At 39.0% G+C, this 20,176-nt stretch overlaps 1 protein-coding gene across 1 annotated transcript in view; it reads right to left on the bottom strand.

Annotated features, from left to right (window-relative positions):
• Window positions 1-20,176, bottom strand: part of itfg1 (integrin alpha FG-GAP repeat containing 1) — a 192,678-nt gene that overhangs the window by 85,823 nt on the left and 86,679 nt on the right. Inside the window, exon 10 of the mRNA XM_042484273.2 lies at window positions 11,072-11,223. Within this exon, the coding sequence (XP_042340207.2) occupies window positions 11,072-11,223 (152 nt within the window). The remainder of the gene's footprint in view (window positions 1-11,071; window positions 11,224-20,176) is intronic.

The raw sequence follows: 20,176 nt of genomic DNA on the forward strand, positions 1-20,176 counted from the left end.
GTCTAACTTAACATTTCTGCCACTTTTGGGCAAAAGAATAGTCAATACTCGTCTAAAAAGATCATGTTTGGCAACATTTAAATAAGATTTGAATAGGATCTTTATCTTTTATTTATTGGAGGTTGGGGTATACATATAGTAGGCCACATGCGCCTGCGTCTATAAATGCCACAGCGAGCAAATTAATTAAGTTGTATTTGGGGTGTCCAATTTTGTTTCTAACAAAGAAACGTGAAGATATGTCAGTAAAATTAGCACATACGACCTTGAATCCTTGTTTAAAATACTGCAGCAAAGTGAGAATTTTACCAATCTGTAAACTTAAACGGACAGTTCAACCCCTGATCAAAATACCTAATATTTGTCTCACCTGTAGTGCCCTTTATCAATCTAGATTTTTTCGATGTGAGTTGCAGAGTGTTGCAGACACCATGGAGATGTCTGCCATCTCTCTAAAATAACTGAACTAAATGACACTCTGCTTGTGTTGCTCAAAACACCAAAAGAAAGAGTCCCTGTTGTGAGAAGGTTAATGTACAAAGTGTTTTTTTTGTACTTAACTACACCGCCAACTGAATCACTGTGCAGAAGAAAGTGCGCATCCACTGCTCACCTTGTACCACTGAGCGAGCCAACGAAAAGTCTCTAATCCATGAGTAGATGCTTGCTTCGTTCTGTGCAGTGATACTGTAGGTGGATGAAGGTTCGTAGAAAGATAATTGTTCTGATATGAAACTTCTCACAATGAGGTCTGTGGATTATCTTGAATAACTGTGTCTTGAATTCTGGAAGAAGACATTGCTGTTGAGTTTTTATTTTTTGAGTTTTATTATCTCCAATACTTGGTAACTCACACCAAAACAATCTAGACTGATAAAGCACTGCAGCTAATAGGAACAAAAATTTTTGTTTTTTTATTTTGGGTGACCTGTCCCTTTAAGACTGGTTGCCACCCCACATTGTACAATGCATAAACTGCATATTTACATACAAAGCCCACATATGAAAGCCAGCCCCTGTAAGGTTGAAAATTATGTTGGTAAATAGGAATTGTGTTCATCCAATAAACCACTGGCATTGCTTATGTATGGCGCATATAGTCAATATAGTGATATGCATTTATGCATTGTATTTTCAGGCCTAGGCACTGTGGCAATAACAAGCAAACAACTATATATGAAGTCAGTGATTCTACAGCATCATGAATGTCTATTGTAAATGGAGAAAAACACAAAGGAGGACTTTCTAAAAATATCAAAAATCTGCAGCTTTATCAATGGTTCACATGAGCAAAAAGTTTCTCATCTTGGAAATGAAGGAAATTTTTTTCTGGCAATATTAGAGGGGGGAAATATATATAAATAAAATAATTTTAAAAAAAGCCTTCACCACAGAAAGTTATACATTATTGATTGCTCTTAATTATTCAGCCCTCATGAGACGACAACACAATCCTGGAGAAAAGTAAGACGGGCATTAAATCAATGAATTATTCTTTCCACAATGAAATTTGAAAGTGACATTGCAGCTGCCAGGAAGCAGAGAAAAAATGTTGTATTTTATACTGGTACTCTTGCTACTTGATTTATAGCCATAAAGATACAATATATACAAATCCAAAGATTCTTGAATGAATCAATTCCAGCTGCTGCGAGATGACCGGCATGTCTTTGAAAAGGGGCGGGAGTTTGTCATTGCCATGCCATGTTGATGCTTACTGATTCGTACACCTTGAAAATTGTCAGTTTGAAGGTTTCATATGGAGAGAGTGCCAGAGGACTGAAATACTAATCGGAAGCTGGTTGCCACATGCTGGGATACCCCGAGGCCAAAGCAAAAAAAACAAAAAAAAAACATTTTGTATTACATGTTCAACAAATTGTGATATGAACAATGTTTGCAATGTCTCATTTACGCTGACATTGAGTCATCTTTTTCAAAGTGGGTGAAAACATATTGCAGATTCTCTTAGAAATGAACCGTGGTTTCATGGGCTCGATATGTTCACACAGAGTGTAAGGGTGTTAAAACATCGTCTTTATGCGAATGTGCCCCAGTGGGCAATGAAGTATCTATGGCCCTTTGTAATCTGTCGGTGTCATCTGACCCGTGGTCATCTGCTAAGGTTAAAGGCCACTGTGGTTGATGACGGCTTTCAAAAAGCCTTTAGATCTGGGGTAGTGCTGATCTGGCTGAAAGGGTGGCTGCCTGGAAGGTGATCTGGCTGTTGTTTGCAATGGCTTGAGAAACACGTGCACACTAGACATACACACACATGTAATTCTGTCTAAGTCGCTTGAGGCAGATCACACATTAAAGCTGACCCATGTGCCTTTTAATCAGCGCATGGATGTGATATAGTGAAGTGGGAGAAAACATGATTACTGCTATGAGGCCTGGTGGCTAGCACATATTGTCCTATACACACACACACAAACACACACAAACACACACACACACACACACACACACACACACACACACACACACACACACACACACACACACAGAAGCAGTGTGAGTGTGAACTGTAGTTGATGTTATTCCTCGAAAGTGCTGATATTTACTGATGTATCTATAAGACACTGCAGCAGCAGGTGGTAAATTCTCTACAACTCCAGCTGTATGTCAAATGCCATCATAAGCTTTAACACTTGTCAACAAATCTTACTGTTAATTTGCATTCTGATGAAGGTAACATGGTGAGTATTGTTGAAGCTGCAGAGGTAAGTAGAAAAAAAGAGGGAGCGATAAGTATGATGAGGAAAATATGGATTCACTTTGCATGCTGTTGTACTCTCTCTGTGAGAGGATTTGCTCTGCAGCAACATTTATCAAATAAATAGTTATACAAAACACCTGATATGCATTTCTTGCTGTAGGCTTAGGTTAAGGTGATGTACTGCCAAAATGACTTGCTTAGTAACTAAGCACAGACCAAGAAGATGAAATGGTAAATGGACTGCATTTATACAGTGCATTTTGAGTCAAAGAAACCACTTAAAATGCTGTGCAACACAAGCATCATTGACCCATTCACGGACATGCTCATACACTGGTGACCAGGGCTGGCATTCTGTTCCACCTGCTCATTCACATGCACTCAGACACCAATGACACAGCCATTGGGAGCAATTTGGGGCACAGTATCTTGTCCAAGGAGGCTTGGACATGGGGCCAGGGATCTGACCAGTGACCTTCGGATTGGTAGACGACTGCTACACCTTCTGAGACACTGTCTGCTACAGTTTTCAACCTTTGCCAATGAACCCTAAATTGATACACATTAAGTCATAGACACAATTTGATATGATTCTGCTTTAGGGACTTCCATCTGAAAATACTGGTTGTAAGCTATGATTAGGACCATAATTCTATAGTTCGACTTCAGTTGAGGAGATAACCTTGGAAGAAGTGAAACCTATGATCAGAATAATGCCTCTTCGAACTTTTACTTAAATTAGGCTCACCTTTATAAAAAATTCAATCGTAAAATTAAACTATTCCCTATTTTACTGGGGACCCACTGGAACTCTCTACATTCTCCTGGTTGAGAACAACAGTGCCACAGTTTTTTTTTTTCCAAAGTCTGTGAAGGAAGTCGCAAACGACAGAGTCTAATTCTACAACATTCTATTGATGTTAATTTGACAGGGTCAGATCATAGACATACTTTTACGTCAACCATTCTTTTTTTGAAATTCTGTTTTGAAGCCTGGAGTTTGGCATTGAGGCCATTGCCATTTTGTTTTTTTGGAGCCAAAAGTGACCTTATTTGGGCGAGAGGCTGAAACTGTGGATGAGTGAGGGGTGGACCTGACTGAGTCACCAAGGATACTACATGCAGTCAACCTGTCACTCAAAGTGGCCCACCCTTAATTATGTGTAACCTTAAGTCTTTATAAAATGTTAAGTATAGTTGTCACCATTGTTGAAATTAGCTACAAAGACCTAAGCTGTTTTTTGTACCAGACTGTACATGTACATGTTTATTTCTATTTTAAAGTTGGGTATATTAACATGGGCATCTATGGGGATTGACTCTGTTTTGGAGCCAGCCACAAGTGGCCATTGGACAAACTGCAGTTTTTGGCACTTCTGCATTGGCTTCATTTCTCATCCACAGAGGTTACTGCTTGGGTCAAAATGAAGCTGGCATTTGTGTCTATGCACATAATCACTGCAATATGACTTAAGCTTTTTATTCAACACTTTAGTGCTATTGATAAATCCATAAGTTTTCTACAATTGTTTCTTATAATATATTTTCATATTATTTTTAAAAAGTCAGTGCTTGAGAACATAAAACGCTAATTACTGAACTAAACAAACTCTGTATATTATGACCACCCAATTGAAATCTATCTAAATAATACATTCAGTCTTGGTTGTTACTATTCTTACTTATTATGTTGAGAGAACTCACCCAGCCCACTCACCTTCACTACAGCACTAATGCAAAACACTGCTGCACAAAACTGTTGGTTGTGATATCTTAACATTAATATGGGTTGAAGTTCCACCTTATTATGGCAGTCCATTGGAGTCAGCCAGTGGAGAGGAGATCAAGCAGGTGATTCATGTTCTATTTCTCTCTAAACAATCATTTTACAATTGGTTTTCTGTTATTCAGCAAAACAGTAATGCTGCTAATCAAATTCTAAAAAGTCTTATCCATTATTCATTTTATTGAAATTGTAATGTTAATTGTGAGCTGTTATGTCTGTTTGGGTAGCAATATCAATAACTGTATAAAATGACTTAAACAGCAACTGTAATGCATAATGTTACTCCTGGACAATGGGACATAATTAAATGTTGAAGGACTTATTTAATTGTAATTGCCATTCATGACCAGGAACACAATACTGATATTTAGCATAATAATTATGATTGAAATTGATACATAAGTGCAGCCTTCCAGGATGAAGATTTAAGGGTGTAAAATGTGCATGTGTGTGTGTGTGTGTGTGTGTGTGTGTGTGTGTGTGTGTGTGTGTGTGTGTGTGTGACAAACTTCAACTTAATGCATGCCATAAGGAACTGTTTTACCTAGCAGAAGCCAGCAGGGAAAATGGGACGAGCAAAAGAAGTACATGAATAGTCATAAAGCTGTGTAGTCTGTGTCTTGCCTGGAGAGAGTTAAGAAACTGGATCATAAGTGGTATATGTTGTGCGGTGCCATGCTGTGTCATCTGCACCTGAAAGAATAACACTTCATCATCAGGCTTCCTGCAGAAAGTTTCTCACACTGATATAAGATAACAAAAAGGGAGAGAAAAAAAATCTCCCCTTCCTTAGTATCACCCACTCTTCTTTTCCAGAGTCTGTCTCTTTGTGTCACCTCTTGTCTCCCCAAGATCCTACTTGCTTGCTTTTCTGCAAACATTGAAACACCTATAGGATCTCCTTTCAGCAGGGAGCAAGAGCTGTGTACTCTTTGCTGTTATTTAACAGTGTTGGTTTCGTGAGCCTGTGTGTGTGTGTGTGTGTGCGAAAGACAGAGCGACAGAGAGAGTCTGGAGGCATGGTCTGTCCTGTGACCTGGATATAATGTGGACCCTGTGAGTGCAGTTTTAGGAGCTGCCTATGGAAATGACATACTGTGCAAACATGAAAACATAAACGCAGCCCCCCCCAAACACACACACAGACACACACTCCTTGAGCTGTCTAGCAGTTCCTCAAGGCAGTGTTTCCAAACAGTCTGTAAGTGGATGATCCATCCTAGGGCTGAACGATGTGGCAAAAATCGTAGAAATTTATATCACGGTAAAAATATATATCACAATATAGTAATTACTGTGTACATCCCATTAAGGAATGGACTGAAATAAGGCTGTTGCAGTGAAGGAATTTCCCCTATCATGGCTGCAGTGTTACCGCCTTATTTGTTGCCGTTACACATTACTTTATTTATTTTGATTTTAGAGTTTTGTAAATAAGCTTATGGTTTCATTCATTCATGGTCACATTCATTTATTTGTGGAATTCCATCATGAAAAAATCTGCTGCCACAAACAGATTTCCTATTTTTGGAGCTTGACCGTTCATTAGGAGCACTGTTGAAATTTTAAAAAACTGTTCGGTTATGCATTGCACCCCTCTGAGCCAGAGAGTACTATAGACACAAATGGAGTAGCAGAACGTCAGGAGCACTGTAAGTGAAACTTAGCAGGTCATTCTACTGGCTCTAAAAGTTTGCGTTCACTCATAGCAGCTGCTCCTCTCATCCATCTATGGATCAATATATCAATTACCCCCATGTACCCCCCCAACAGAGAGCATCCAACAGTGAATCAGCCCACTCTACAGGTACACTGAAACAGTCAGTGATTTGATAGACAGCGACAACAGCAAGTTGCTAGTTTGAGTGGCAGCAACAAACTGTGCATCACTTAGAGAAAATTAAACTTCAAATTGTAATCAGTACAAATTCAAAGAATTCTATTGGGAAACACAGACGGTTGGTGATGCAAAAAGCTTCAAATTTACAATGTTACTACGTTTCCACTGTTCACCTTTAGCTGTGAGTGGTGACTGAAAGAATGAGATCACAGTTCCTATGCAGGGTGTCAGGGTCACCCTTAGGGACGAGATGAACACCTGATTATGGTGTATCCTAGATGAACCCCCCCTTGCAGAGGTATTGGCAGTTCTACGAGGAGACCCTTGGCAAACGAGGAACACACTGAAGGTCTTTGGCAGCCCCTAAAGAAGAGCTGAATGTCTGTTTAGCTCGCTGCTTCCACCCCCAGATCCAGGTGTCAGAAACTGAATGGATGTTGGGCCCAAGTTTACTGTCACATTTTCAAATACAGCAGCAACATGCAGATGCCATAATCTATTTTATGGCCTACTAGTTTTACAAGGTCTTATAAATAGTCAAATAAGTAAGGCACTTGGAAAAAAAAGCACTGAGAAGACAAATATTTCCTTCCGAGGTAATATAAGCATATCACTGGTTTTGTCAAAGCCACGCCTAACAAACCGGTGCTATAAACATAAACGACCTCCCAACTCTCTATTTATTCCTTCTTCTCATTGTTCCATCGATTCCACTCGATTACTCCCATCTTACACCCTCTACTCCCTCAGTCTTCCTATTTTGAGCATTTAAATCGGCATTCATTTTGCTGGGAGGAGGAGTGACATGGACTGGCAGGACTTTTATCTAAAAAAGCAACTATAAATAACCACTTGGATGGAAGAAGGAGTAGAGATAGAGAGAAAGGAGAGGGAAAGAAAAAGGAGGGATGGAGCGGGAGGGGGAGTTAAAATAGATCAGATGTGGGCTGTAGCAAATATTTGGTAAGCGGAGAGCATTTGGTTAGCACTGCAGAGTGCAGCTGAATCCAAAGCAGGCGAGTCCACAGGATGCATTTGATAAAATGTCTGGGCAAAAACAAAAACAAGCACATCCCATCACTCAAAGACGACCTGTGAAACACTGTGCCTTTACTCTAAAGAAGCAATGCAAATCGGAACTACTGTTACTTTATGTGCTGACTTATTGAAGTGCTACTAAAATTGTCTGTGCACACACTGAGAACTTTCTAGTAAAAACACCATTTGGGGCACATTAGTGGTAGCTCTTAGAAGTCTTGATGTTATAAGTTCAGGGATTCAAAGCAGAGAACATCCACAGTTCTCTAACCTTAAAGCTAGTCTTCTTTTTTTACCCCCCTGACCCATTTTCATCTCTTCATCCTCGCTCTGAACCTCCTCTGTATGCTGATGATTTGCTCTTAAATGTTACTGCCTGGGTCAGACTGTATTGGGAAGCAGTTCCGCAATAACATCCACGACTCAGTGTGGGATTACAATGCTCAGGCTTAAAATGAGAAGAACATGGAGGAAGGGAGAGAAAAAGAGAGAAGCTATAGCTTGTGTGATTAGAACTGGTGAGACAGAAGTCATTTCTAGATGAGGGTGACTACAAAGAGTTAAGCCCGACAGGATTTACTTGTGATTATAAAGAACCTTGACAAGAAAGTAGGGTTCACATGTACGTGTTTGTGTGTGTGTGTTGTGTGTGTGTGTCTTTTGAAGCTCATACTCAACATCTTACTATTTCTGACACAACAGGCGTTCAAACTCACAAACTCACACACACACACAAACACACCAGGGACAATCAGTATGCATAGACAATCACAGGCTTGACCCTTCAGCTATCTTATCTTCATCTCTGAGGCCAGATAATCCACATAGGTCCTTCACTCCACACACACACACACACACGCACATGCGCACGCACACACACACGCACGCACGCACGCACGCACGCACGCACGCACGCACGCACGCACGCACACACACACACACACACACACACACACACGCACGCACACACACACACACACACACACACACACACACACACACACAGCCTAGTGTCCATGGTGCTTCTGTCCTAGCACATGCTGTAGTGATTTTTAAAAGGACTGGCTTATCAGTCGCCATGTCCGTAGGATGAAGAACACACTCACCTTAGCTGTCGTCTCTCCCAGTCCCTGATCTAGTAAATTGGATGGTAATCACTAATACACTACAATGTCATAGATTCCAAATACTCCCAGCAAACATTTCAAAGCTCTATATCCTGCAGCCAAGGACTATTTTGCAGTGTGTCATGGAGTCAGTGTCACCTTAATTTATGCTTCATCTGATATCTTCTGATTTATTTATAGGAAGATTTAATTAATCTACTTTTGAAAACTTTTGTACTCTGAAAATATTGCTATTCAGTGGGTACAACTGCAGAAACCATTTATAAAGGTTAATAACTGAACCCCACGCTTTCTGCCCCTCAGCACAGGAGCTCCTCAGGGCTGTGTTCTCTTCCCCTGCTTATTGCCACTGTGCATAATCACCTTTATATCCAAGGACAGTTCTGTGAACACAATTAAAAACGCAGATGACACAACCATTTTAGGCTTCATCTCCAATAATGCTGAAACTCACTGCTGCATCGAGGATGCCCAAGCTGTCACGTGATGCGCAAGCAATGAACTCATGCTTTAAGAGGTTCTTTGCTAACTCTCAACCAGCTTTGTATCATAACACGAGGGAAGTATGTGTAAATGAACCATAGCAAATGTCGTTCTCAAGCCAACATACATATTTCCCTGCTCCTTTACTAGTGAAAAAAATTCATTGGCTTTCAGGCTGCTGCTAGAACTATAAATTGTTCCTCCTTATTTTTGTATGTCTGCCGCCACCACTTACACAAAGAGTATAGTAAAGAATAGGATTGAGAGAGTTGCCCCTCTCTCTTTGACAGTCCTGACTAAATTTTGTAGTTGTAAAACAAAAAATTGCATACAGGAAGTGGGCCCTTCTCCTTCCTGTATTATGAAAACAGAAGCTGAAAAAACTCAGGTCAAACAGTAAAACTAATCAGTGTTAATCATATATAAACAAAGACTCTTTTATTCAATGTCCATTTCTTGCCTAAAATGTTTTCAGACATAAATCTTAGCTTACTGTAATCACAGATTGTTTTTTCCAGCCGGCTGTTATATTGTCTCCTGTGTCAAAACGGCCAAACTTGGATTATGTCACCCACCGGCAGGATCTTTTTATTGGTCCAGTGCTGTGCAATGCATTCTTGTAATTGCAAAGCAGATGCCACAGCTCTTTTCCTCTATTTTCTCACAATTATTTGTGTCTCTCTACTTCATAGACAGACCAGTTTTATAAAGAGGCCATCTTTCCAGCAGTGAAATGCTTCTTTAACACAGCCAAAACCCAGCAGCTCCTTACTGACTTCCGTTGCATGCCAAATCCAAAAACACTCAAACAAATAAATGGAGAACCCATCACCATGACTTATCTTTTCAAATTCCTTGGAGCACACATTACCAACATCCTGAAGTGGGAAACTAACACTAAGCACATCACTGCAAAAGCTCAAAAATGGCTGCACTTCCTCACACAGCTTAAGAAAAGCAGATCAAGCAACAACTTCTCATTCTCATCACATCTTCTATTGCATTATGACTGAACTGTAAAGTGAGCAAAGATCATCCCTAAACCCCAAAATCCTGCTTCTCCCTAGCCCCCTTCTCACATACATCGGACATGCATTATCATGATTGTCTGATGTTGTCCATTTATGTATTTGTGCGGCAGAGATTAACATTCCACCGGCCTTGGTCATTTGGCTAAGAAACAATTAACTATCAATTTATACACAATATCTATCTATCTATCTATCTATATATATATATATATATATATATATATATATATATATATATATATATATATATGTATCAAATTGTTTTTTCCCTATGCGGATCAGAATTAAAATGTATATCCTAAATTAGTTGTATGTATTTAAATCATTATGTTACATTATCCCTCCTCTAATTTGTTTGGCATTTCATATGAATAGGGCGACTTTTTTCCCGCAGCATGAGAACAAGTCATTGCAAGTACAGTAATTTCACAGTGATTTAATGAGTAAATCCATCTATGTAGCGTCTGTGGAAAAAGAAAATAGTTTTGAAGCTAAACAGATTTACATAAGCCATTTAAGTATGAATCTTGAGTTATTATTGGGTTCCAATCAATTTCACTTTGTGTAGTATAATCTCATCAAAATGTGGAATGTTACATGACATATTCGAATGTGGGTAACAAATGAAGCAAGTGTTCATGAGACATAAGAGGGTATGGATCAGCATGGCAAACATGATTCTCATGACATCAGTTTCCTGAAACAGGAGTAACCGCTGAAACTGTTTGCCTCTGCACTGATGGCTGATGAAGTGAGGCATACTACTGAAGTGATTAGTTGGACTGGGGTTCAGGGACCTACTTGACAGGATTCCAAGGGACCCCCTGCCAAGCAAGGATTAGATTAATTTCAGAAATATCTCATTCATTTAGTAGACATTATCGTAAATAAGGTCCTAGAGGCACAGCGACTTTGACTTCCTTGTTGTGTGTATAATCTGACATGAAAAGATAATAACAAAAGCGTTATCTACATATCTCAACCTTAAACACACACAAAGGTAATTTTTCTTCAGATCACCACATCAACAAACATTTCTCTTACCTGCCGCTGGTGTTGCGGAGGACAACCAGGGCATCAGGGAAGCCGTCCAGGTTGTAGTCCCCAAAGTGCAGGGCCAGGGGTTGGCTGAGTTTCCCTGGCACAAAGCTCCAAACCGTCTCCTTCCACTTGAAATCTGACAGCACTGGCACCCACTGCAACAACATCCAAAAAATTTCACATCAATCACAATAAACCAGTATAACGCTGAACACAATAATAAGGAACATAGAGAATAGGAGGAGGGTCAAGGACGAAAGAGAAACAGTGGATGAGCAGTTAAAAAAGTCCTCATCAAGAAGTTTCATTTTTAATTTAAGTCTTATTTTACTGATTATCATTTTTTGATTTTGCCACTTCTGTGGAAAACGGTATTAATAATTTGAAACTGAATGAGGTGGGGAAAAAGGTGCATTGCTCAACTTGTTTGAAGTGAAGGTCACTTAAGTAAGTCAATTTGAAGTTAAGGCAATTAAACATTTATCTGTCTTTTGCGCTTGATCATAATGTTGGTTACAATCTTGTTTTAACACTGGCATATGCCATGCATGGCTATGCATGTTTTTACTGTACTTTCCATCTAGTCTCTCTGGGAAGGTGGACAAATTCTACAAAAATACAACAGATAGTAAGTGTAGTGTACACTGAATAAGTATGCAATATCATTAGTACAACACAAATGTCGATACTTCTTGGAGTTTTTGTCAGAAAGAATTGGGAAGTAATAGGAAGCCAAAAGTGAATTTCTCAGACAAAGACTTGCGGGCGACAGTACTGTTTGGGTGAAGCTAAAATATGTCATCCAGGTGTTACCATGCCATGTTTGTCATTTGGATAAACCATTTGTGCAATGGCTGCATCTAGGGCTCCGGTCAAAATTGCTCAGAGCATGGCATGGTGCTCACACACTGTAATACAATGTAAACATAGCAACACTCATAGTAACACCATAGGAATTTAAGATATACTATGCAGGAAATGTCGGCTACTATATTTAAACAGTATTGACAGTAAAAGTGAAAGTGAAAGCTAACCCCAGCTTTGCTTGGTGTTTCATCTCAGACTGTATAAATCATCCCTCTGTCCTTTGACCCTCACATCACCTAAGGGAAAAACTCTCCCCCCAAAAAAAACCTGTAACAGGAGAAAAAAATATGGTAGAAACCTCAGGAAGAGCGGCTGAGTAAGGATCCCTCTTCCAGGACGGACAGACGTGCAATAGATGTCATAAATAACAATTCAATTACAAAAATGACAAAAAAGAAAGAGAGAGGGGACATCACCCATTGTTTTGCAGACTGCTGTTTTGAAGCCCTGAGTTTACCATTTTGACCACTGCCATCTTTGTTTTTCGGAGCCAAAAGTGACCATATTTGGACGAGAGGTTGGAGCTGTGGATGACTGAAAGGATGATCTGACTGCAAACTGGAAGACATTAACCACAGTCCTGAAAGATTCCTTAACAATGTTTAAATGTAAGCCCTAATAAAATATAAATGGACAAGTTATATAAAAATCCAGTTTATTTCTGCTTTAAAGTTTGACATTTCAGCATGAGAGTCTATGGGACTGAACTCGCTTTTGAGTCAGTCTCAACTTGCTGTATTTGTGTTTTTCGTGTGAGCGATTTTCATAGCATCCTCTTGGATGTTTGCTCCTTATGGTCAAACAACTGTCTATTACCTTTTTTATACAATCCCAACCTCACCTCAATGCGTCCAGGGATGTCCCGAACACAGCAAAATAAGGAAAAAAATAAAATAAATAAAGAGAGCAGAGTGTCTGCAGATAAATACAAGCATTTCTAGTGGGTCATAAGTGATGTTTGAGAACTATTTCAAACTAATAGCAAATGCTTGCTTTGGAGGATGAGAGCAGTGGTTTGGGACTGACATTACCAACAACATCCCCAGCAATCATTTTCAGTGCAGTTAGAGCACTCCAATTAAACTCCCTGATTGTCTCATGCTGGCTAGTTTTAGAAGCACTTTGACAACAAAAAATGTTCCAAAATGACTTTATGTGAAACACTTAACACTTAAATCACATAATAATATGACTGAAGTTCAATCCTAAATTGCCCGGCTCATGGAAATCTCAAATCTTTGAATAAATCTACAGTGCAAACTTAGACGCCGGCAATACTTTTCACAATTACTTTAAGAAAAGCATTTACTTGAGAGGTAAAAAGCAAATCACATTATTTGCTAGAACTGACTTGTGATTGAATCCTCAATTTAGAAACTTCTCTTCTCGGTGAAGAGAAATTGTCTTGAAACAAAACCTAATAGAAAGAGAAATGACTTGCCAAAATATGACTAAACTGATTGGAACCAGCAAAAAAAAAAAAATCTGAATATATTTGATTTATAAGATTAACAAAATTCCTTTTGTCAAAGCTGGGTTTTAGAGGTGTTTTGTGGGCTCATTGCCTCCAGTCTTGCACTCAAAGTCATTCTCTTAACACATCAGACGCATGTTCTGAAGAAAGCCCTCTCACTGTTTGAACCAAACACATCTGAGGCATCATTCCCTCATCTTGACAATTCAAATGCCAACGTAACAGGGCCCTCAAGGAGGGCCTTGCTGTAATACTGCCACTGACAGATGCATGTGTAAGGAAATGTTCAAACTAAAGAGGTACACACAGTAAACTGCATAACAACAAACAGCACGCCAGAGACAGCGCTTTGAAAGGCCTCGCTGAGACCATTATCACCTCTCTCTTAATATGAATACTACTTCACTTAGCAACTGCATCAACACAAGAGCATGGGTAAAACCTCGACTCTCCATTTATGTCATAACATCATTCTCTTTTTTTCTGAATGCATTAGCATCCCTACTCATTTACCAAACACCATCCACAAGCGGCAATTCACGAGAAGCAAGTATCGCCATTCAGCGGATAAATTGTTTCCGACTCGTGCACCCTATTGACCAAATAATTTCTGTTTTTATGAGATTAATACAGTTTAATTACAGCCACGTGTGGGATATGCAATTAGCTGCTAGTTTATTAGGTACACCTGACTACAGCTAATGCAGTTAAACAACTGCTGTGCAATAAATCCTATCTTTATGAAGGTTATCAGGTTCAGTTCTTCTTGAAACTGTTTCATAGAGGTGTTGATTTAACTGTATGGCCATTTTGGTGGCTGCTAGCTAGTTTATGGTGCAGTTAAATTGCGACGCATTGTACAGAGAGGTGTGTCTATTAGTCTACCCTCATCGATATATAAATGGGGTGGACAGAATATTGGAAAAACCAGTCAGTATAACAAAATGAAATTCAACAGCACCACAAACCACAGAGTCCAAATGACCATGCAGTTTAATCAACTGCTCTCTGTGACAAAGAAAACTGAAATTTGAACAAATTTCTAATAAGATACATAAATGGAAAAAACCTTGCTTCCCTCCCTTAAACAGACTTGCAACTTCCCTCATCACAAGGCGACTTTGTGTCGAATATGTATGTGAAATATTGCAACACAGTCTCAAAGAGAAGCGCATGTGGAAAACATGAATAAAGAAGAGGGTGTCTAGAAATATTATTATGCCAATTAGAGCTAGACAGATGAATCAGCCAAGCAAGAAATTGCAAGACAGAAATGGCGATCTAGGTTTGAGGTCATTTAGAAAGATTGCTAAAGTTGCTGGTAAGGTCATGTATTCAACTGCAAAATATCTCACTTAGTATGCATCTTGGTCACAATTCTTCGCAGGTATCCAAAACAAGATCATTGTTTACATCATAGTTATAAAATAAACCACATATTAATTGTTTAGGACTCTCAAACATCAATGTTGGTATTGACTTTAAAAATCCAGTATCACTCAGACAATAATGCCTTAAGTAGTATCAAAGTGAAATTGAATTTGAAAAAAAAAAAAAAGTTAGTTAATTTGCATTGCATATTTGTGAAAAGTTTCAGTCTCCACTGGAACTCTGAAAATGAATTTTGAGAGTCACAGCTATGCCAAAATGACCAGATTATATTCCGTTGTGTGTGTGTGTGTGTGTGTGTGTGTGTGTGTGTGTGTGTGTGTGTGTGTGTGTGTGTGTGTGTGTGTGCTGTATGTGTGTGTGAGTGCGGATCCTAGAAAGGCGTGGGGCCAGATGCTGGAGGTTTAAACTATTCATGAATGTTAAACAGAGAGAGCAGGTGCAGGGGGGAGTCACCAGAGAGACGCTCACATTCACCACGACTGCCTCTAATTGCTCTTAATACGACCAGCATGTCTGAAAAAGACAACCAGAGCCTAATCAGAATTAGTGTGAGATTCATCACACAAGCCGAGACGTCACTGATCTGAGTTCAATCCAAACCAGCTTTGCACACCACATGAACGCAGGTACTGACATAGAGGTAACACTCTGTTTGTAGAGGTGGCAGGCGGTGCTGGTGATAGGCATGGGTCACAACAATAATGCAGCTAAAGAATGCTGAAAAATGGTCTTTGAGAATATCCATAAGGGCTGATCTCTTTACTCATAAACTTTGAAAGACCAACTTTCAAAAGACTTTCAGCTGTAAAGCATTGATGATACCTGATCGACCATTGCTAGCAAAAATACTAAAAAAAATAGAAATGAGCACACTGAGCAAACCCGAACCACCTTTACAGCTTTCATTCAGTTTTATGTAGTTTAAAAATGGAATTTAACACATTACAAAAAGATATAAACCAAAACAACATCACTACTGCCTGTACTATTCACATTTATCTGCTCCTACTATTTACATTTATCTTTTGGTCAAACAACATAATTGAGGACGTTTCTTTTAATTTACATAATCACTTTTAGTTTAATCAAATATCAAGGAGCTGTTTACACCAACTTATATATTGCACCTATTACATGAGTAGTAAAAAGTAGTGTACCTGCATAACTTAAGAGAAAAACATTTAAACTGTGATCTTCCCTCAACAAATGTTGTTTATCTCTCTTTTTTTTAATAGAAAGCAATTCAATTTATTGTCATCATGTTTGTTGATTTTATACCCAAGCTAATTCCAGAATTTTTATTTTATTTTGCCCTTAGCTAAAGCAGACGCATTTTGATATTACATTAAAACTGATTAAAATGTGTCATTTGATTAACACAAACCCCTGCTCATTTTACTTTAAATGAATACTTCAACCCCAACTGACCCTTTCTATATCAATTACTCTTCTAGTGTTTTGTTAAATTTGTGAAGAAAACTTTGCTTTAATCACATCCCTCAAAGAATGAATGAAGAATCCAAAAACAGAGAAATTTCTTACTCAACTGAAGTTAATAGGGGGCCGCCTTTAACAACAACAAAACCAATGTCTTATTTGTCCAGACATATGCCCATTACTTCCCAAACAGACAACTCTCTCTGATGGGGACCTGAACTTATAGTGAAACCTATGTCTTCTAAGTCAGACTTCATCAACCAAAGTGCTAATTTTACCTCACTGAACTCAGGAGCTGCTGGTCTACAGCTGTCTCAATCAGTTTATGTTATTGTGTTATTTGGGTGTTTTAAAGGGTTAGTTTGGATTCACCAAAGACACACAATAACATGAAAAAAACCTATAGATCTAGGCAGTGGTAAACCAGCACCTCCCATATTCAGTGAGGTAAAATTGCAGTTTCTGTCAATGAAATGTGGCTTTGAATACAATAACTTTAGTTCATCAATAATTTTCTCCATTTTGGGCTTTTTTGTTTACTAATGTGAGTTTTCTTCATGAATACAATGTAACACAAAATAATACAGTAGTTTAGTTCTTTATGTTTTGATCCATTGTCACATGGACTGCCTAGTGAGCAAAAGTAAGTTGTGGACGATAGCAATTATGCTCCTCGACATACAGATGGTGTCATAAAAGAGTGATAAAACCAGGGTGAATATTTTTCAGAGGATAAGAGCAAGCTCGTAGCTTTAATGCAACGCTGCTCAGTCAAGATCTCATTAAATGACTGTTGAGTGATGTTGCAATGCGGTTTAAGAGGCTGACTGCCTGCCATATGGGCGTAAAGCTTGGCTATGATTACTGCCGTCCAGAGTGGCTGGGAGTGCTGGAGATGACCACTGTGTGGTGGCTGACATAGAGAAGTGAAGAGAGAGCACAAGAGAGGCTGCTGTCAGTAAACACAATGCTAGACATGGATGCACAGAAAAGTATACTGTCCTGCACATCAACGTACATTTGGACACATTAAAAGAGGTGGAACCACTAGTCCATGGTGTAAAAAAAAAAAAAAAAGCTATGGCCCAACGTAGTTAGTGTCGAGAGATCAACCGAGTATTCTGGTTAGACTATTTTGACTGCTATTTTTATTTTATTTATTTTATTTTCATATTGGTTTCAACTTAGATGTGTTTTTACTTTTACTGCTTTATTGGTTTATCTATTATTTGGCATTTTGTTTTTTTGGTTTTACTTATTCATTCTATTTTTAGTTCCTTTATACATTTTAATTTATATGAATCATCTTCTTTAAATGGTCTACTTTTGTGTCATTACTTTATTTTATTTAAACATTTTTTTAAAATCTGTTTTGCACATCTTTGTATCTTTTATTGGTTTACTTTTCATCTTAATTGCTATTTTACGATTTTTAAAATTTATTCTAAATGGGTTGAATCACTTTTATGGTCAGTTGACAGTTTTGTTTGGTGCCTGTATCTTGTACCTTGCACTTTATGCAGCACATTGTGCTTCCACCTGGAGTGAAATGTGCTACATAAATAAAGTTTTGCTTGCTTACTTGCTTATTGTAGGTCTTGATCTAAAATGACTTTTGATAAAAATTCATTCCCTAAAGAGAGGACATTGCTCTATAATCCAGATCATATTTCCCTTATATCAAAAGTCCATTATCTATTAAAGATAATGCAAAATGTAGGAAAACAGTGCAACAGCTGCTTTGAAATGGAAAAATATGTTGATCTAATAAGTATTTACTACACATGTCAGCAGTTATTCTCAGAGCAGGTGATCATGTTTTCAAATGGCAGCTATATCCTCAATCTTGTTCAGTCCACAAGGCAAATTAATTCACTGGTGAGTTATCTTTACGCTGGAGTCCTTTGGTCTGTGCTCAGCACTGCCATGACGTTTTCTCTCAGGACAGAGTGAGGCCTTTGCTGGCCGGCAGGCTTATCAGCACACCACTGTGCTGCTGTTGGCCCCAAGGCAATCAGTGTACTGTCTGTTGCTCTCTTCTAACACTGATTAGAGGAGGAGAAGAGGAGCAGCACGGAGAATACCAACAGCATCTAGTCAACAGTGCAGACATGCAGACACACAAACATGCAGGATGTCTCTCGTGCATCAGGTTCAAGAGAGTCAACTGTAACCGTCTCGGTGATGGCATGATTACAGCTCATTAAACTGGATATAACATTTTAAGCTTTAAGTAAATGTTGATTACCTAATGGCAACCTTAAGAAGAGCAGGCTGATGAAATAAAGTAAAGTAAAGAAAGGGAAAAAAACAAGTAGGCATGCAATCCCTCAAACATAGAACAGAGAGATGCTTAATCAAGCAGGATTCATCAATCTGAGATTAAGCCTGCCATATTAGCAATTCATTTAAATCAGTCAAATCAGACATAAGTGTTGCAAAACCATGGCTGTCTCGCTGCAATTTATACATTATATTTTTTCCTGCTGAGATGCTTGATTGTGCCTCTCAAACATTACCTGATGTCACTGATATGTGTGTATTCATATTGTGTGAACATATGGCAGAACAAAAGCAGGTGATGAAAGATTTTCAGTAATTGTGGTAAAGACGATATCGCAAAGCCCGACAGCCAAGGTGGAAGTCATAAAATTGTCTCTTTCAATGCAGCTATGGAAAGAAAAAAAATAATGAATGTCATTTTTTCTCAGCATGGAAGACAGTGTTTCCCCTGTGTTTGTTTTTTATTGCTCAGCAGTATTGTGTTGCGAACTTGGGGGGAAATCATATGGGCCCCTGTGAGGATATTAAAGATTGTAATCTAATCTAATATTTTTTTATTTGAGAAGCTACAGCTACAATGAATAGCCAACCTGACAGAGGAGCTCCTTAAATAAATCATGAAGCAGTTACTGCTTCCTCTTGGCCGTGGAAGTTTTGACATTTAATCACTAAATATAACAGAGTATTTGAATAATGTCAAGTGTGTGTCTATAGATTAATCAGTGGCCCAACGTCCTCCCAGTCAAACAGAGCACTCCTGAGTCTAAATAACTCGATACTGACATTCGCTGGTTCAAATGTCAACATATTAACACCGAATTGAGTCTGAGCATGTGTGAGAGAGTGTTAGTGCGGAGATTCCAAATGACCTAGTTAATGGAGATGAAGACGATGATGGGATTTGTGCTTGCGAGGTAATCTGATACCTTTAATGGTAGTGAGGGGAAGGATCCCGCATACAAATAGCTTTTTATCAAACAGCGGGAAAACACAGCCTGTGCACAGATAGCTCATTGTGGTTCTGCATGCACGCACACGCTCACACACAAAGCATGGACGCACGCATATAGAAACAAGCATAAAAACCAGAAGGGGCACAAACACAGACCCCCCCGACATAAAATCGTTCTCTTGGCTTTGCTGATGACTAAAGTGAAAAAGCGACGGCATGCTTGCAGACTCCCATTGATTCAACTTGGCGGAGAGAGCTCCCGCTTCATTAGGCCAAGAAATTAAAATGTGGGCGGCCTGCGGTGGAAGTGGTGGGGTTTATGGGGGGTGTTGGTGTGGGGAGGTGCTGTAACATCGTTCGACAACAAGGCTGTCCAAGGCAATAAAATGTAAACCCCCCCTCCAAAAAAAAAAAAAAAAAAAAAAAAGGCGTGTAATGAAGCAGGGGCTTTTATGATGCCAGGGATATAACGCCTGTAATGCTTATCACATTAGAACTGGCACTGAAAGACAGCATGGGACTGAACAGGAGCGGTGGGCGGGAAAAGCGCATAACTACTTCACTGCAAAGTTGAAGTTATGCCAGTATTGCTATACTCTGTCTGGGCAATTGTGTAATGTTGGCTTTGATTATGGGTCTACATGTATATTCTGATAGTGTTTTAGGTGATGCAATGTTTGGAATTTTCCATCCTGAAATACTG

The sequence above is a fragment of the Plectropomus leopardus genome, chromosome 1 (assembly GCF_026936395.1).
Source record: "Plectropomus leopardus strain MGB_pleo_1.0 chromosome 1, ASM2693639v1, whole genome shotgun sequence".
NCBI classification, from domain to species: Eukaryota; Metazoa; Chordata; class Actinopteri; order Perciformes; family Serranidae; genus Plectropomus; species Plectropomus leopardus.